Below are 17,561 nucleotides of genomic sequence, written 5' to 3' on the forward strand. Positions count from 1 at the left end.
GAAATATATGTGATAATGTTTTCATTATTAAAAGCTTTCTTGTACAAATATTTTGAGGTGAAAATAATGAGCTTTTGAATTCGTTGAATTCATTTTAGATCATCCGTCTCTGCTATGTTGCAGCCAAAATGAATCAATGTTTCATTTCTTTATTTCCCCATTTTAGTCCAATTGTAATTTATTTATGCCAAGAAAGCTCATCCATTCCCTGATCTCTCTTGCATGTGTTGGACTGCTGTCTGGATTCCGTAACTACCATCTTGTGTTCTGCTATATTTGTATGCACCGGCCTGTTCTATATTTTTTTTTTATATATCTTAAACACCCTCCCACCCCCACCCAACCAAATGCCCACCCCCCAGAGAAAATAAATATTCCACTATACAAACATCTTTAATGTCTAATAAATCCCTTTTAGTTGAGGTAAATTGCAACCAAATGGTTTTGATTGGATATTTTCTTGACCGTCTATATTTTAACAATCAACACAAATAAACTGCATAGACATATATTATTGGAAAATTGGAATCAAGAACACAAAGAGTGAGGTCGAGCAATAAATAGAGCAAGATGAAAATAGTGAAAAGTAAAATCCAAGAAGAGACACAAAAAGTTAGTCTATCTAGTAGAACATAACAAGTACCCCATGAAATAAATCATATGTCAAGCTGATCAAACAATGCCAATATAATATCGGAGTACATTATTGGACTCATTTACTCAACAGATCCAATTGTTGGAGGCATACAATCTTACAAATTGCAAAGCACAAATTGGTGAAGTAGGGGAAATGACATTTACGGACCCACAAGTGGGGATAGAGTTCCAATGCTTAAAGAATTAAAGGAGTACTAGTAGTATGACCCCATTGAGGGGCATAATAGGAAGACGGCTTCAAACTCAGATCAAATTCTTTAGATATTTACTAAATTAATTAATTGATCCCATCAACCTAAAAGGGGTCTATAAATAGTCCAAACTCCTTACCACTTTTCATCACTCACTCTTACATAAACACTTCACAAAAAAACCTCTCTTTTGTATTCTTTTCTTTTGCTTTCTATTAAGCAAAATCAGCAATGGCGAAGCTTGTTTCATTTTTTCTTTTGGCACTCATTGCCATTTCCATGGTTGCAACCACTGTTCTTGCTGCAGATGCCCAGTACCACCTTGATGGTGTAAGTTTCTTTTTTCAATTATTTTTTTCACATTATTCTCATGAGACACTGTTTCATATATTCTAAGTTTCTAACAACAAATTGGTTATAATTCCAGTCAAGGTATGGTCCAGGGAGCTTGAAGCCATCACGTAAGCTTCTGATCTCTTTACATTTACTCTCTATTTTTAGCCCCCATCATCTTGCAACACTCAGGGAGCTAGAGTATAACTTACGATTTAGTTGAATCCATTAGCTTTGGTCCAAATCTTATATTTTATATGTAAAAGTGTACTAAATATGTAGTACAAATTATTAATTGAGAACTCAATAACTTGAAATAACTAAAATGCCGAACTCATGATCTTTAAATTCTGGGTCTGCCTTTAATTCTACCTAATAAATAACTCAATTTTAGCCAGAGATCGTTAAAATTTTGAGCTGAATAGTATTAGAAATCTTTGTCTGTTGACGAACACTACACTTCTTTCTCATAATAAAAAATGTGGCAACTCCTAAAGTTAACCAGATGCTTAACTACAGTTAAAGTGACTAATATTCCTTTGCATCGTAAACTGTGATTTCTGCTAATTGTTTATGACTAGTACTATCATAATTCAGAGTACTGTTATATAAATAGCTGCAACCTACCCTAACTGCTAAACGCACAATAGCCTCGGAGTCCCAGAAAATAGCTCAGTTTCCTAGCAAATTGCAAATATGTCAAAGTTAACCAATTTCGAGAACCACCGGCCTTTGCTTTGACCTTATTTGACCAGTCAATTTTTACACTACTACCATAACTTTAATGGACTAATTAATCATCACTATATATTTAAGTGTTATCAATGTACTAATTAAAGTTGTTTAACAGAATGCCTGCCACAATGTACGAGGAGATGTAGCAGGACACAGTACCACAAGCCATGCATGTTCTTCTGCCAGAAATGCTGCAAGACATGCCTTTGTGTTCCGCCAGGTTTCTATGGAAACAAAGGTGTTTGCCCATGCTACAACAACTGGAAGACTAAGGAAGGAGGACCCAAGTGCCCTTAAATTTATTTATTTTACCACTACATTGCTCCTCTAATTATTGATAATGTTGTTTATTGGTCTTCTTGATCCTATTACTACTATTATTTCGTTTGAATCAAAAGGTCATTAGTTGTATGACCTTGCTGTTGTGTTAAAAGGTGTACTTTTTACTCATGTATTGCTCCTATGGGCAGAATACTTTTGTGTTGCCCGATATGAGAGCTGTTTGACCAATTCTTTTTGGTCTATTGTTATGTTTTACTTTTTTCTAATATTATAACAAATGTTGTTCAGATTCTTTTGGTCTTTTTGGTCTATTGTTATGTTACCCTTAAATTGCCTGCCTATTACAAAAGCTTTTTTTTGTGCAGATTGCCCTTCATTTGGGGTGGTCTTTAATTTTTGCCCTTCAAATTGGTGGTCGTTTAAGTTTTGCCCCTCAAATTGGTGGTTTTTAACTTTTGCCCTCTGCCTTTGCAAATTATGGCTAATTCTGCCTTTTGCAAATCTTTCCATGCAAATTCTGCTTAATAAAAATTAAAGACCACTCCCAGCAAAGGCCATAAATGATATTTCCCGTCTCATCATATGAGATGAATTTGGACTAAATATAAAATTTAAGGAAAAACAATAGATTTTGAAATTTTTAGTGTAAAATAAATCATAAATAATTTTATGATTAATTAAGGGTAAAACGAGAAGTTAAATTATTAAGAAGTACTTCAAATAGATCGAGATAGAGGGTAAGTATTAGACAACTTAATTGCCGTTTGGACATGATTTGAAATCATGTTTGGACATAATGTCATTTTCTTTTACAATTAGTCAAGTGGGATCGAGATAGAGGGTTAGTATTATACAGTTTAGTTACCGTTTGGACATGATTTGTAATTATGTTTGGACATAATGTCATTTTCTTTTACAATTAGTCAAGTGGGTTGTCCGGAACCAAAAGTGAGACAATGATCATGTTGTTCTGAAGAAGGAAATAAAAATAAAATACTTAAAGCAAATACTGAACACAAAAGTTGTGGCAGAGACAACCGACAATTGATAAAAGATTACACTTTGAAAGGCGAAATCACTAGTCTCAGATGGGTTTTTTTCGTTTTTACACAAATCTTGAGAACAATATTTAATAACTTTAATCTAAAAAGTATTTATTTCGATTATCAGTTATCTTTCATTACGTATCTTATTCAATTAGCACTATTAATTGAAAGTAGGAGTTAATCCGAGAAAATAATAGTGATAAATAATTAACTTTCTAAGACATCAAATATTTTAAGATAAATTTAATTCACCAAAGGATTAATATTTGAAATTCGAAAGAATGATTTTTAAAAAGATTTTTCTGGACGGCGCCAAATGCTAAACAGGTGATAGTGGCAGTAATTGCATGAGCAAATGAGTCATCTCTGGTACAATATTCTTCTTCCTGTGTCTCGATTTGGTGATTCTAGGTGAACCTACCATTATTATGTCCCTCAAATTAGGTTTTGAAACTACGTGAATCCACAGTTTGTTTGCCACCATCGACACATCATTTACTTTAATAGGTCGTAAAACCTTTATTCTATTCTTATTAAGATTAGCAGGTATAATTATGTAATGAACGATTAAAAATATGAGCAGAATATTTTTTTAAACTTTGAGTCTCAAATGTCTGATATAAATACTTTATCATGTGTTTAGATGTTTAATTGAAACATGACGTATCCGAGTATTTTAAAGAAATTTACTGATAAATTTAAAGAATTGTTAATATATTTTGCCTTAATTAGTAAAAGATCTTACAAATGATAAATGTGCATTAGATCCTTATTACCTCTTCGCGATTCCAATATTGTGGGAAGTTTTTTAAATAAAAGAAAAATAATAATTTGGTTACTAATCTAAGAAAATACTACTACTACTACTGTACACTCGCCCATTGGATTATCAAAGAACGTTTCGACGAAAATACGTCACAATTTGTGACTCCATACCATTAACGAAAAAAAACATAAAATCATCATGTGCTGTCTTATGTTATTGGTTTACAGCGAACTAATGAATAAAGTCATAGCTTCTCCACCCAGCTAAGTTTAGCAATTTTTGCAGATTCCTAGAGGATTTGCGTAAATGAGCATTGACTAAAGGAAAATAATTATATTAAACGCAATTAAAGGAAACTTAGGGTATACTCCTAATAAAATATTGTCCAGTCTAGTAACTATTATGGAAGTCTGAATTTTCGAGTGACCCACCATGACTAAGCACTAGTATTTCAGAGCTTTATCAGGTATGTACTCATCTCTCTACTTTTAGCAGGCTTTTTTTTTTTTTTCTTTTTTACTTTCTTGAATGCTACTTATTAATTAATCTTGATGACCCAAATGAGAAAGATTGGATTTTGAATTCTCCAGTCTTTTTTTTTTTTTTTTTTTTTTTTTTGTGTTCTTGATGATCCAAATGAGAAAGATTGGATTTTGTTTCCTCAGCTGACGCAGTTCTACTTATATGTGCCTTATCTTTTGGAATTTCAGCTTCTTTTGTTCAGTTTTACCTTTGATATTTGCAGGTAAATAGGACTATTTGTTTCCTTCTCAGTGTATGACCAGAAATTTGCGGTAAAAGAAACAAACTTTACGGGTTTGGATAGCTAAATTTTGGGGTGAAAATCACCATTTTACCAACTTTTGTTCTCATAAGTACTTCAAGGCTTTGCTGGATGCATTGGTGTAGGTTTATGAAAATTCTTGAACATTGGATTGGATTTTGAATTCTCCAGTCTATGTTTTTGTTTTACTTTACTTCTTGCCTATGTGTTCTTGATGACCCAAATGAGAAAGATTTAATTTTTTCTTCGGCTGACACAGTTTTTTTTGTTTATATGTGCCTCTTCTTTTGGAATTACAGCTGCTTTTGTTCTATTTTATCTTTGATATTTTCAGGTAAATAGGACTATTTGTTTCCTCTGCAATCTAAGAGCAGAAATTTGCGGTAAAAGAAACAAAATTTGAAGTATATTGAATATGTGTGAATGCACCTGCACCTGCACCTGCACCTTGGAAGTATCTGAAAGTTCTTGAAAAAGGATTATTCTGGTTTATTGGATAAATTATATTCCACAATGTCTCTAATTCCTGATAAAAGCATGCTACCTTCAAGATATTTATTCTGTTTAATAACCATTTCTGTTTTCCTTTTGATAATTTCTTCACTGTCCCTTCTTCAATTTGCTGACAATTCTTTCATACCCAAATCAGTTTTCAATTTAATTCTTGTTAATACCACTTCAGTTTACTTGACCTCAAGTGTCACAAGTGGAGAATCTAAAGCTCCTTTCTTGGTTCCTGAAAATCCACATGAACCAATAATGAAAAACCAAGATTTAGCTTGTGAAACTTACAGTGGATTAGGAATTGGGAAATCTTGTGGCCGAGAACAAGCTCTTCTTAAAGTGTATATGTATGACTTACCACCTGAATTTCACTTTGGGCTATTAGGTTGGAAAGGAAGTAAGGATGAAACATGGCCTAGTATTAGTAACCCGAGCCAAATACCCTCGTACCCCGGTGGCTTAAATTTACAGCATAGCATTGAATATTGGCTTACTCTTGACCTTCTATCCTCAAACACCGCGAATATTAATAGACCGTGCACTGCTGTCAGAGTGGTGAATTCAAGTGAAGCGGATGTAATTTTTGTGCCCTTCTTTTCGTCGTTGAGTTACAATAGGCATTCTAAGGTTCAAGGGAAGGAAAGATTCAGTCTCAATAGAGTGCTGCAGGATAAACTGGTGGAATTTTTAAAAGGTGGAGATGAGTGGAAGCAAAGGGGCGGAAAGGATCATGTGATAGTAGCTCACCACCCCAATAGTATGTTGGATGCAAGAAAGAAGCTTGGTTCTGCGATGTTTGTACTTGCAGATTTTGGAAGATATGGAGCCGAAATAGCAAATATTGAAAAGGATGTGATTGCTCCTTACAAACATATGGTCCAGACGATAAGTGCTGGGAACTCGCCCTCTTTCAGACAACGGGATACATTAGTTTACTTTCAAGGTGCAATTTTTAGAAAAGATGTAAGTTTTACTCTGCTTCTACCTGCAATTGATGAGTTAACTAGTTTGTTAATGATATTGCTATTTCCCGTGGCATAAAAACTATGCTTTAATCAAACTATATAAGATAGCCTTCATTGGTTTGTGAGGTCCGGGTATTTAGTGGCAGTGAAACTTGAACACGAGAGCCAGATGAAGTTTTCTCCTGTCTTATTCAACCTATGTTTGCTCACAAATCAGTGTAAATGTATGGTACTTAGCCTTTACATACTTACCTTCTTTTTTTGTCTTGATTAAAAAAACATACTTCCCCTTTTCAGACAAAGTAAAATGTGTATTTTTTGGGTGTTTTGTACTTGAAGGAAATCATTGTAAAAACCAGTTTCGGAGACACATTACTCCTTGCGGTAGCGAATTTCTTTCAACCATGATACTGCTCAGTAAGAATTATCACAGAACGGAAGAATCCCTTGGTTTCCACAACCTAATTACCCTCTTAAGATAAGTAGAGAATTTATGAACCCTAGGTCTTTTTCTTGATGGAAAAACATTTTCTTTCAACACACATATTGGTGTATTTATAGGCAACTGTTTTAGTGTTTAAGTGCAGGATCAGCTAATGGTTTAATGAGACAATACATTCTCCTTATGGGTGGACTGGGTCCGATATCATGTTCTTGTTCCCTATGCTAGTTAATCGGTTTGGGTTTTCCCTTTGTGCTGAGCAAGTTTTAGCACCTATAGCATGCACTATTATATCTCTGACCTACCACTTCAATATATTGCTTTTTCTCTGAGCTGTAAGATTGGAATATACCAAGCGCATTCTGAAACAGAAGTGAAACTATTTCTTAAAAGTCCTCCATCTTTTTCTCCAAGTATGATATATCTAGTAGAATTCTGATACCCTATCCAGCATTCAAAAGTTGTTAACATTTAGGTATCATAAGAACATAATAGATCCCATTTCCTTCTAAACTTTTCAAAGAGAAATGCAATTGAAGAATCCCGAGTTGAGTGCAGTTGGTAGTATCACTTCGGACAAAAAAGTAATGGAAAACTGATGCTAACGAAGAGTACGATGGTTAGGATGATTTAATGGCCTCTTATGTAGATTGTGAAATGTTAAGCAACAAACTGAAAATTCCCTGTTTATGTCATTTTAAGCTCGAAAAGAGTGTATTTGATATATCTGTTTCTTGCTCTTATAATACCAGGGTGGAGAGATTCGTCAAGAATTATACTACCTTCTCAAAGATGAAAAAGATGTACACTTCACATTTGGAAGTATCCAAGCAAATGGTGTTCGGGATGCTGGAAAAGGAATGGCCTCGTCAAAATTCTGCCTAAATATTGCTGGAGACACTCCCTCTTCAAATCGCCTGTTTGATGCCATTGCTAGTCACTGTGTTCCAGTAATAATTAGTGATGAGATTGAGCTCCCATTCGAAGATGTTCTTGATTACTCGGAGTTTTGTGTGTTTGTCCATTCATCTGATGCTGTAAAGAAGGGGTACCTTCTGAACTTTCTTAAAGGAATGAAGGAAGATCAGTGGACCAAAATGTGGGAAAGGATAAAGGTGCTCAGCAAACATTTTGAATATCAATATCCATCCCAAACTAATGATGCAGTGGATATGATTTGGCAGGCTGTTTCAAGAAAGGTGTCATCTATACATCTGAAGGATCACCGGAACAACAGATATAAAAGGTCGCAGCTTTTCATCAAAGACCAGAGTTAGTGATTATTTATGTGAAATTTCGAACAATCATCCTGTCCTTCTAGGACATCAGATGCCAGGTTGTGCTGGATTCTCAAGTTTGTGGTGTGAGAATGTTTTTGCTTTTTTGTAGCCAGTTTCCAGAACAATTTGTTAATTCTTTTTACGGATAATAGCATTTTTGGTCCCTAAATTATAGGTGTATATTCTGATTTTTGTCCTTGTGATATCTGGTGAAGCACATTAAATCTTCAATTAATTGGAATGTCTGCTTTCAGTCCTTTTATGTAAGAAGTGTGTCGTATTTGAGCTACTTTTAGAACTATATTACCATCAAATATGAAGTAATAGTACAAGCTTAACGTGACACGTGGGTAATTAAGTGGCGGAATGACTAATAATTATGGTAAATTCGTGAATATTCACAAGCAAAGGGATCAAAAATGAACATTTCAATTAATTGAAGGTTAAAATGTGCATAGTCGGATATCACAAGGATGAAAACTAGAATTCACCAATAACTGAGGGACCAAATATGTTATTAACCCTTCTTTTTATAATGACTGAGTTTTGTACCACTAGCCTGCCTGATAACTAGGTTTCTCTTTAACCACCAGGATTCACCATAAGTGGAATTGTATAAAATGAAGGACAATGCCATGATAAATGATACTCTGTCTAACTCTAACATGTATAGTAAAAGAAAACCAGAAACCGGAAGTCTTCACAATAAGCACAAGTGCAATTGAGGCAGAGAATTGCAGTCAACAGCAAAATCCAGAGAAAATTCCATTTCATCATACATGCAAGAATTACTGGTGTTTAAAGATAACATGCTATCTATATGGTCAGAAAATATAAAACAATTTGTTGTATGTGAGAATGAGCATTAAAATCCTAATGTCTTTCTGTGGTTCTAGCTTTACATAACACATGAAGTTGCTGCTTTCGGTAAAGACTTCTACTAAAAACAAATGGTAGTGATCAGTGTCATGAACGTCTGAGGACGCAGAATTGCCCAGCATCCTCGAGTTTTTCTCTTAGAAAAATGCAAAAGTAAGCAACTGTTTTTTCCTGTCTTTATGAATCTTGAAATCTCATCCTTGCACACGTTTATTATGGATGGGATCTGATCCTCTTCTCACTCTTCTTTTGTTCGATTGATTTGGATCAAAGGTCATCGAAGGTGCAGGCGCTATATTGAGCTGTGTATGCAGGTCCTGCACGACAGCAGCCTTTAGAATCCGAGAACTTCTCAGAAAAGATAAGTTGCCTTCTCCCCATCTGAGTGCAAGATCTATACTTCTCAGAGCAGAAACTTTCTCTGGTTGAATTGACAAGAACCCAATACAAAGAATTAGGACCATCACCCTACAGGAAGGACACAACATCTTTCTGCACTTGCTCCAACAGAAGGGATAAAATGTTTTCTTGGCTGAAACTATGATGAGAAAATAAGAGATTTGTCTGTGGCTACACTCTGCATATCCAACACCAAGTTCTTGTACATATAAACCTGTGTTTCATCTTTTATTGGATTTGGAAGACTAAAGTTACATTAAAGGAGGGAGGGTCCCAAGACAAAACATATAGAGAAGTTTAAGATTCACTTCAATCATAAGCCTGTCAATTGCTGCAAGCAATATAAGGCTGTTGTGGAAGACACTGACAGGTTTGAATAAAAGCGAATTTGGAACACCATTCTTTGGGGCCAAGAATCTATACATTTGTTCCCTACATCCCTTTCATGCTTTGCCCTTTTGGACCAAACAATGACCAAACTGCTTTTGAACATTATGCCAACTCAGCTGCCAAGTCATCCAATTATGATCACCTGTTCTTGAACCTCTAACCATTTTAATATTAAAGTTTTACTAATAGCTTGACAAAAACTAATACATCAGGTAATTGCTATTGGCTTTGTTTTTCAACAGCTGTGACTGCATCAGTTACAAGAAGAAATGGCTAATTTCACGTATGATCACTGAACTTTATTCACGTTTACAACTTTCCTCGTTCAGTTAGATAAAGGAGGACAATGATCAAGCTTAAGGGAGGATGTTATAATTAAAGGGGATTAAGGATATACTCTTTAATTAGATAAAAGTAGATGTCCCAATTACCAGAAATTAATTGATAAGGCAGCCAAAGCTGAGATTGCAACAGTTGCAAGAAAGCCAGATAAAGTAGAGGGTATTGGGCAATGTGAAGAATAGAAGCCTCTTGGAAAAATATGAATCCAAGGATTTACTTTATGGCAAACTCTACTTTAGATTTTAGAATTCCAATCTAAAAAACAAAAATGGCAGTCTTGGTTCCTTGTGCTTAATGAGTTTCCCTTTATGCTTTTCTTTGCTCTATCTTTAATTTAGATTGTGCAATTTCCCTCCATTCAAAATTCTTGGACCTCCTCTCTCTGCCTATTCTTGGCCTTGTCAAGCATATTACTCTTTTCCATCTTTATTTGTTCTTCCTTACCCATGTGGACCATCTCTTTCCTTCACTTTTTCTTTTTCCTTTTTTTATTCGCAGATTCAGAATTTGTTCTTCTTCATCTTGCCCGTTGTTATGCCTTGTCTCAATCCCATGAAAGAATTTGTTCCTCGCACATTAATAACGTTCTCTAAAAATCAATTTATTTGGAATTATGGATGCTTCCTTCAAACCAATTGTTAAATCCAATATCACAAAAATAGGATCATGAGTTTGGCAAGTATGATAAAGAGCTGCAGCTGTAATGCTTTATATAAATTATTTAAATAATTAGGAAACAATATATATCAAAAGTTTGGCTTCCACTTATTTGAGCAATTATCAAGATAACATGCAATATTATGCATGTCTATACTTGGCAAGGGGAACTATTAAGACACCACATTTGAATCTGATTATCAAGCAAAGGTTATGGCTCTAGCTAATGTCTCTCAATGTCTAATTTACTTAAAATACAGCTCTTCTCAGCAACCTGATTATCATATATAAATCAGCTAAAAATAACTAGCTGACATATACAACACGAACTATGACTTAACCAGCAGGTATATAACAGAAGCAATCCAAATCAAATCAGTGATACCAGTAAAGTACCCAAACATGACAGAAAAGATAGCAAGGGGAAAAGCAAGGTTAATACAAAATTAAGCGAAAACCATATCTATAAAAAGAAACAATGTACACAATGTGAAGATGTGGCCATCTCCACATTGAAATGGAAGCAGCTAAGTTAGCTGCCATGATATTTTTTTTTTTTTACATGTTCAAGCATTAGTGAAATATTGAACAAATGAAAACAGTTTCCGCTTCTGCATCAGTCCATTGTTGGCAGGGCAAAGATACAACTAATACAATAAAGAGAAATAAAAAAAGGAACAAAAACCTCTATTCTCTTTAACTTGTGCAACTTACAAAAGTACAATGCCACCATTAGCAACTACTTTTTAACATGCAAGCTGAGCAAAGCCATTTATACTAGCTCTGGAGGAGGAGTTACGACCTGGCCGGTCGGAGTTGCAACGTGGGTAGTTGGGTTTGCTGAAGGTTCTGCTGCCTGTGCAGGTCCTGGTGCTATTGTTACATGCAATCCCCTATGTTGCCCTGCCTGCAGCATGAAAGCAACTTCTGCTGCCGCTACTGCTGCTGCCTCCTGCTTTGAAGAAGAGACAAATAATAAACATCAGAAATATAAAAATTAACATAAAATAAAAAATGAATGAATGAATGAATGAATGAATGAGTAAACTACACATTATAGAATGAATGAATGAGTAAACTACACATTATAGAATGAATCTATTTAGTCAGTTTTGATGTATGAAGAAAGTAACTTTCAGTACATGCCAAAATGAATGATGGAGTTTGAAGTAGGAATTGAAGCATCTAATTCTGCATGGTCTCAGACAAGGATTAATTTTTTAATAAGATATACATACTTAGAGACTAAATAAAAAGTAATCGACCGCATGTAAAGAAAATCACAAATATTCAAAGATGTTTGGAAAAATCATAGTCAAAGAAAAAGCTGCTTGATTTCCCAAATATTACGAATTTCGTAGAAGATGGGACAGAAAAAGTTACACTAGCTGTTTCTCAAAGTTAACTTTATATGTGCAAGCAAATTAGCATGCCATAACATCCACAGCTAGAGTAAGTAGTGACACTCACAAGATTTTTGCATGCCCTTAAATATCCTACTTGGTTCTCATGATAAGACAAGTTCCAATATTATCCAATTCAGATTTACTTAAATTTGGTGGAAGTGATAGTGGTGGGCACAATCACACTGGAGATATAATCAATTAAATTGTGACTTACATCATAATCAACATGAAAGCAAAAAGTGGGATCCCCAAAGTATAAACCAGGAAAATAGAGGTAGGACCATCAAATAAACTTGGAATTGTTTGGGAGTTGGGAAGTGTAACAGTGAGAACAAATTTATTGGGTAAAGTACAAAGAACAGATGAGGTATTTATTTCCGTACAAGAGGAATTCTTCAGTGAGCCAGATGTTTTAGCACAAATATCCTTGTATGAGGTATTTCATTCATGCAAGCGTGAACATTTCTCCAAGAGCAACCTGTATTGACGTGTTAAATTATGACTAGGATTGAAGGTCTTAAATGCTTCTGAAAGAGAGTCCACTGAGTTCCCATAAACTAGAGCAATGATCCAATTAACTCAATACTTATTATATACATGTGGCGTTGGTCAACCTTACAACTAAACAAAAAAATCATCTGATCAGCACCACAAGGATTTTGATTTTTGCAAAAATTATCATCAAATTAGCAAGTATAAAGATTGACATGTTATAATAGCCATTTATATATTATGAAAAACAATAGAAATCTCTATACAAGGCTCTAACCTGTCTCTGCCTTCGACGCTGCATGATACTGATAGCCCAAGCCATAATGTAGCAAGGTAGAAGAAAACCAGCAGCACGGAGTAAGAAAAGCTGTGTCAAAGGATCAACCAGATTAGTGATCCCACACGATATCGATGTCAAGTGATCCCACACGATACATGTATCATAGCCTCATTGTAACAAGCAATAAATAGAAAGATGATTTCACTGTATGATTCACTCACCGAGAAAAAGGCAGAAACATCATCATCATCCCCATCACCATCAGCATCACCATTTCCGATGGTCACAGCATGCCTCAATAATAAAAGGGCCATTAACTGCATGGAACACAGTGCATTATTCTCTGTTTATCTAGAAATCGAGATAAACTCAAAATATACTATAAATGATTGCATGGGCAAGAAAAAGGTATATATTGAAAGAAAATTTTTGTTATCAACACGTCTTTTAACATATTTAGACGTAAAGGTCATTTAAATCCATTCAATCAGCTGGAAAGGACAAAAAAGGCAATACAAACAAGGAAGGGAATCTAAGCAGATAAGTGGAGAACAAAGGCATGAAATGCAGCATGAGACCCTTCCTTCTCCAAAAAAAAAAAAAAAGAGCATGAGACCCTAAACAACCCTCTCTCCTACTAGTGCTGCAGTTTCAACTTTCAAGAACTTGAGGGGAATAAAATTGTAGCATGAGCACGAAAATATCCACAACAGGGTAGGATGATTTTTTGGGGGGTAATGGAAGGACGCAGTTGATTATTTTCCATTTTGAGGATTTCTAAATATGCCTCATTTTTCTCATTTTTCTCATTTTCAATAAGGGAGGGAGTGTCATAAATCAAAGAAAGTTGTACCCAATAAAATTGTATCACCACTTCTCTCATGAAGTATGAACTCTCAAGTTTCTTCTCAAGTCACCATGAGGTTACTACTTAAAGATGAAAATTCATGTACCACACGGTCAAGGTTAACACCCCACACTCCACCCAAAAAGAGACTGCTGAATCTGCTGGTGCATTATCATCCACAAGAAAAAAAAAATGCATACCTCACATTACCACCAGCCTGCATTTAACAAAATCATTTTAATAATATAAAGGAATAGCAGTTGCTTACAATTAAAGCAGCAGAACGGCAAAATGCAGCTCCACTAGCACTTGAATCAGCATATTCGTCATAGTCAGCCTCCAAGAGATGACGCTCTGCAGCTGCCATTGCAAGAAGCCGAGGATCACGTAAGTCAAGCTGAGTACCAGCCACTGTCCAGCCCCCACTGCAAGGAAAATCCATATGGATGAATCCATCAGTGATGGAGAAGAGAAGACAGAAAAGAAAATTTTCAAGATTAAGATTGCAAGAGGACGTGCTGATCACGTTGGATTGCTCTCAATAAAGACGTTAACAGCCAAACTGGCACCAAAGAAAAGGTTACATCAGATTATCAATCAAAATTTCTGCAAACAATGGCCTACATATATACGTGGAAAACTGACTTGCCCCAAAATATAATAAGTTTAACATGTTTTAAGTACATTCAAAAGATGGGAAAATGGTCTTTACGGACAGTTCAGATTGTCATATACTGTTCTTGTTGGGCCAAGAAAAACAATTTCATGTCAATGATGCTGAATTTTCACTTTTACTTTTAAGATGGCAGTATTCTGTGTATATATAGAGTTGTGTATTAATTCTGGGAATATTAATGATAGATAAAAATAGATCGATGTATAATCTTTGAATGAATAATTTTAGAAAATAATGGAATTTCCATATTAATCGAGTAATTCTTCTTTTTAATATTTGGAAAATATTTTTTGGCGAACATCAGCGCAAAAATTGTATTGGTAACCAAAATGGAGTGACTACATCAGATCACCGAAAAAGAAAAAGGCAAACAAAAACCTTGCATATCTTACAAGGAAACTAACACATCTATGATTGCCTCAGGATCATCTAAGTATTCATATTTGCACCAAAAACTATAAAGAAGAATACAATTCATCTTAATCTTCTGTAAATTGCTACTTGTATCACTTTAGCTACAATCATATACAATCTTAGGCAGTACTTGATATCAAAGAACAGCAAAAATGAACCGGGAATTGGAATCATCACCAGATGTTGAACACATTTGGTAATGCAGAGTTCATGGTCATAGACCACAGATACGGATTTGACTCTCCGTTTTTAAGCATACCATCAAATTCTTTCTTTTTTTTTTTTCTTTTTTTTTTTCTGAAATGCATGAAGTACAGTTGAGCTTGTTAATGCCTTCTTGAGTTGCATAGTACATTGACCTATTCTTGCGTTCATGAAGAAACAGCGTCACTTACAAATTAGAAGTTCCAGTAGAGAAAAATTATTTGAAGGCCTCTAAATAAGAAGCAATTCATTAAGAAGATACACATAATCAAGTCAAAGAGAAAGGTGTGAGGAATGTAAGATCGTCCATTCCATGGTCTATTTCCTCTCTTTTGATTTCTTTTCTTTTCTTTGTGGGCAGCTTGGAAAAGTAAACACCAAAATCAGAATATCAATATATCTATACATAGATTGTTAAATGCTTAGATAATATATATCAAATTTAGTACGGACAAAGACGATAATCATAATTCAAACCAACCTCATGTCAATGGCAATATCTTCAGAGAGAGAAGGTGGTGGTGGAGCAGTATAGCCAGGTCGGTAAGACTGCATGTTTATAGAGTTTTCAAAGTCAAGATATATTTTTTTATGAAATAAGTGAGCCTTAACTAGAAACTCTTTTAGCACGTATTCAAAGACATATTCTAAAGTCCCAATCACTTATATTTCTGAAGGGAAAAATGCATCAACTAATTACTGCATAAGATGAGCTATCACTCTCTCCAACTCAAACAAACTCTGTGCCTATGCAAAACCTTGCTATTCTTTAACCCTCCTTCCATTGCTATTTTCAAACTCATTTGGCTGAAAGTGCTTTTGTGATGGGGAGAGGCAACTCATGAAGCATCATCACTCAAAAAGCAAATATTAACAGATAGAAGAAAGCACCTGATGGCAGATCTCGCAAATTATATCGCCCTTCTCATTGCACCACCGCTGAACACATTTCCTATGAGCATACTGAATTTTGTAACAACAATGAAGAAAAGAAAAAAGAGAGAATGATTAGAACAAAAGACAAGTTCGTAGGCTTAGGAACAAAGAAGATGGCAGCATGGATTACATATTTATTACATGCGCAAGCAACACCAAGATCAACATTTCGCAGCTAGTTGAATAAGAGGCAACAATTAAACTTCAAAGATCTACCTTTAAGCTGCCATTGCAGCTGCAAGGAATCTCCAAATTCTTCGGGCTATCTTCTTCCTGGCAAATTCGGCATTCCACGGTCTGAAGTAATGGTTGATCTTCACCTCCAGTTTCTGGTTCTTCATCCTCCTTATTAGCAGTACCATAGGCAGATTGACCTATAGTGTGAGAGCAAGAACTTCCCCCTGAAGATCCTGCATCCTCTGATCCTTTCAGAGAGTTCAAAGATTCAGGTGTGATAAGACGATCAACACATAGAGCCAAGTGTTCTCCCATTAGCAGTTCACACCACGTATCCTAAAATGAACAAACATGGTCAGCCATCTTAAGTTAACAAGAAAAGAAAGGAATTTGTTGAACCTTCATATAGCTTAGTACACGGTTGTGACCCCTTTCTTACCCTACCTTTATCAAAAAAAAAAAAAAATTGTGACCCCTTTCTATCCATAAGGTTTAGCCTCTTGTCCATTAGTATAAAGTCTCAAATGCCACATTACTTGACAAAGAAATAGGATATTAAAGTTTGAATTGCCAACAAACAGATTCTCAAAACCCAACAAAAACTTATACAATCAAAAGGTATGGCTTTACTATTAAGATCAACTATGAACTACTAACTTCTAATCCTTTCTTTGATTTTCCCTTTTATCTTTTTTCTGAAAAAGATAATAAACTATAAGTAGGCGTTTGGCCATAGAAATCAAAAACTTTTTCACTTTTTTTGGAATTTTGGAGTTGGAGTCGTGTTTGGCCATAGTTTTTGAAATTGTACTTTTTTGTTGTTTTGGTTGTGAAAAAGGTGATTCCAAATCAAGTTGTATTTGGAATTTTCATATCCAAACGCTGATTCCGGAAAAAAGTAAAAAAAAAAATTCCAAAAAAAGTGAATAATTCTTATGGCCAAACGGGTCCTAAATGTAGAAAAGTCAAAATTCAGGGATGTTTCTCATGCCATTTTGTAGCGTTAATCTCTTCAACACAAAGTGGAGGCTTGTTGCTATAACCCTGTTGACTTTTTACAAGACAAAAAAAAAAACCCTTTGATTGGAAATATTGAAGCAAAAAATGCATTAAACAAGCTTCTGATTTTGTCTTACCAACACGAACTAAGCAGGGTAAAAGCTTGTAAAACGGGACCAAAGTTGAAGATCAAAGCATAACCAAGAAAACAATTTCAATAATTGCATAATTATAAAAAGAAGCAAGAATCCAGAATACCCAACTAATTAAAAAACCTTGTACCAGGAACCAAAAAATAACAACCTTATCTTATAAAGAGATTAATAATAGAAATTGGACATACCTTAAAATTGGTTTTCTGAGAGAAGCTTAATGAATTTGTAACAGTGTTTTCTGAGACAAGAAATATAGTCGGTAAAAACTCCTTTGCTTGGAAATTGGATTATCAAAATTTTGAGTATATAGTAATGAATAAAAA

The 17,561-nt window shown here is 34.8% G+C and overlaps 3 protein-coding genes across 5 annotated transcripts; 2 read left to right on the plus strand and 1 right to left on the minus strand.

Annotated features, from left to right (window-relative positions):
* The first annotated feature begins 988 nt into the window (after window positions 1-988).
* On the plus strand, window positions 989-2,490 carry LOC132055673 (gibberellin-regulated protein 6-like). Its single transcript, XM_059447623.1, has 3 exons — window positions 989-1,178; window positions 1,276-1,309; window positions 2,032-2,490. The coding sequence occupies exons 1-3, from the start codon at window positions 1,080-1,082 to the stop codon at window positions 2,211-2,213; spliced, it is 315 nt and encodes a 104-aa protein (XP_059303606.1). The 5' UTR covers window positions 989-1,079; the 3' UTR covers window positions 2,214-2,490.
* Window positions 2,491-4,252: 1,762 nt separating this feature from the next.
* On the plus strand, window positions 4,253-8,154 carry LOC132055675 (probable arabinosyltransferase ARAD1). Of its 2 annotated transcripts, XM_059447624.1 has the most exons (3): window positions 4,253-4,476; window positions 5,129-6,261; window positions 7,458-8,154. In XM_059447624.1, the coding sequence occupies exons 2-3, from the start codon at window positions 5,308-5,310 to the stop codon at window positions 7,980-7,982; spliced, it is 1,479 nt and encodes a 492-aa protein (XP_059303607.1). In that variant the 5' UTR covers window positions 4,253-4,476; window positions 5,129-5,307; the 3' UTR covers window positions 7,983-8,154. The 2 variants fall into 2 exon arrangements, with proteins under 2 accessions (XP_059303607.1, XP_059303608.1); XM_059447625.1 differs by lacking the exon at window positions 4,253-4,476 and having other exon boundaries at window positions 4,951-6,261.
* Window positions 8,155-11,098: 2,944 nt separating this feature from the next.
* LOC132055676 (uncharacterized) lies at window positions 11,099-17,561 on the minus strand. Of its 2 annotated transcripts, XR_009414623.1 has the most exons (9): window positions 17,427-17,561; window positions 16,124-16,420; window positions 15,863-15,934; window positions 15,453-15,520; window positions 13,946-14,102; window positions 13,052-13,147; window positions 12,828-12,917; window positions 12,442-12,536; window positions 11,537-11,604 (listed from the first exon to the last, which is right to left on the minus strand). XR_009414623.1 is itself a non-coding variant. In XM_059447626.1 (8 exons), exons 2-8 carry the CDS (start codon window positions 16,397-16,399, stop codon window positions 11,425-11,427), a joined length of 939 nt encoding a protein of 312 aa, XP_059303609.1. In that variant the 5' UTR covers window positions 16,400-16,420; window positions 17,427-17,561; the 3' UTR covers window positions 11,099-11,424. The 2 variants fall into 2 exon arrangements, 1 of the variants encoding a protein (XP_059303609.1); XM_059447626.1 differs by lacking the exon at window positions 12,442-12,536 and having other exon boundaries at window positions 11,099-11,604.

Source organism: Lycium ferocissimum, chromosome 5 (genome assembly GCF_029784015.1).
Source record: "Lycium ferocissimum isolate CSIRO_LF1 chromosome 5, AGI_CSIRO_Lferr_CH_V1, whole genome shotgun sequence".
Lineage (NCBI taxonomy): Eukaryota > Viridiplantae > Streptophyta > Magnoliopsida > Solanales > Solanaceae > Lycium > Lycium ferocissimum.

Excerpts from the sequence above, each read along its gene's own strand:
- LOC132055673 (XM_059447623.1), top strand. The coding sequence starts at position 1,080 with ATGGCGAAGCTTGTTTCATTTTTTCTTTTGGCACTCATTGCCATTTCC. Across the intron at positions 1,179-1,275 it reads CCCAGTACCACCTTGATGGT|TCAAGGTATGGTCCAGGGAG; the intron begins GTAAGTTTCTTT and ends TTATAATTCCAG. Across the intron at positions 1,310-2,031 it reads AGGGAGCTTGAAGCCATCAC|AATGCCTGCCACAATGTACG; the intron begins GTAAGCTTCTGA and ends GTTGTTTAACAG.
- LOC132055675 (XM_059447624.1), top strand. The coding sequence starts at position 5,308 with ATGTCTCTAATTCCTGATAAAAGCATGCTACCTTCAAGATATTTATTC. Across the intron at positions 6,262-7,457 it reads GTGCAATTTTTAGAAAAGAT|GGTGGAGAGATTCGTCAAGA; the intron begins GTAAGTTTTACT and ends TTATAATACCAG.
- LOC132055676 (XM_059447626.1), bottom strand. The coding sequence starts at position 16,399 with ATGGGAGAACACTTGGCTCTATGTGTTGATCGTCTTATCACACCTGAA. Across the intron at positions 14,103-15,452 it reads GATATTGCCATTGACATGAG|TGGGGGCTGGACAGTGGCTG; the intron begins GTTGGTTTGAAT and ends TTTTCCTTGCAG. Across the intron at positions 12,918-13,051 it reads ATGTTTCTGCCTTTTTCTCG|CTTTTCTTACTCCGTGCTGC; the intron begins GTGAGTGAATCA and ends CCTTTGACACAG.